Raw genomic sequence first — 793 nt, forward strand, 5'->3', positions numbered from 1 at the left:
CAGCAGCCCTCAAGCTGTCCCTGGACCATTTCCCCCTTCCTGAACGTGCCAGGAGGGCTCAGAGCCCCGCGCTCAGCACCGCCCGGATCGATCCCCGTTGCACAGCAGGGCATGGAGGTTTTGGGTGGGCAGGCAGGGGCCAGGAGCAACCTCAGCACCCCCAGGCCAAGCTCTGCTCTCGGGAAGAGGGTTTTTGGGGGGTCTGTGGGTGGTGCCAACCCCAGCACTGTGTTTGCTTGCAGAACCGCATGCACGAGTCCCTCCACCTCTTCAACAGTATATGCAACCACAAGTTCTTCGCCGCCACCTCCATCATCCTCTTCCTCAACAAGAAGGACCTTTTTGAGGAGAAGATCAAGAAAGTTCACCTCAGCATTTGCTTCCCAGAGTACGACGGTGAGTCGGTTGGTTCCCCCTCCTTTGAGACCCCCCCCAAACCCCCAAAAATCCCATGGGAGCCACGTGGTGCCAACACAGACACGGCCCCTTGGGTTGGGGTCGTGCTGGGATCCAGCCCCTGGAGCAGAGGAGAGGAGAGATGTGGCCATGGGAAGATGGAAAGGGGATAAAATGGTTTTTGGAAAATTGCTTGGCTACGTGCAGTTTCCACCCAGCCCTTCTCCTCCTCCTCCTCCTCCTCTTCCTCCTCCTCCTCTTCCTCCTCCTCCTCGTCCTCCTCCTCGTCCTCCTCCTCGTTTTCCTCCTCCTCGTCCTCCTCGTCCTCCTCGTCCTCGTCCTCCTCCTTGTTCTCCTCCTCCTCTTCCTCCTCCTCCTCCTCTTCCTCCTCCTCCTC

General features: G+C 59.1%; 1 protein-coding gene across 1 annotated transcript in view; it reads left to right on the forward strand.

Annotated features, from left to right (window-relative positions):
• Window positions 1-242: 242 nt before the first annotated feature.
• LOC103771366 (guanine nucleotide-binding protein G(t) subunit alpha-2) overlaps window positions 243-793 on the forward strand; it is a gene marked incomplete at its 5' end in the record, with an annotated part of 883 nt that continues 332 nt past the window's right edge. The window contains one exon of the mRNA XM_008938662.1: window positions 243-396. Coding sequence (XP_008936910.1) covers window positions 243-396 — 154 coding nt within the window. The remainder of the gene's footprint in view (window positions 397-793) is intronic.

This window comes from Merops nubicus, unplaced genomic scaffold (assembly GCF_000691845.1).
Source record: "Merops nubicus isolate BGI_N331 unplaced genomic scaffold, ASM69184v1 scaffold30890, whole genome shotgun sequence".
Taxonomy (NCBI): domain Eukaryota; kingdom Metazoa; phylum Chordata; class Aves; order Coraciiformes; family Meropidae; genus Merops; species Merops nubicus.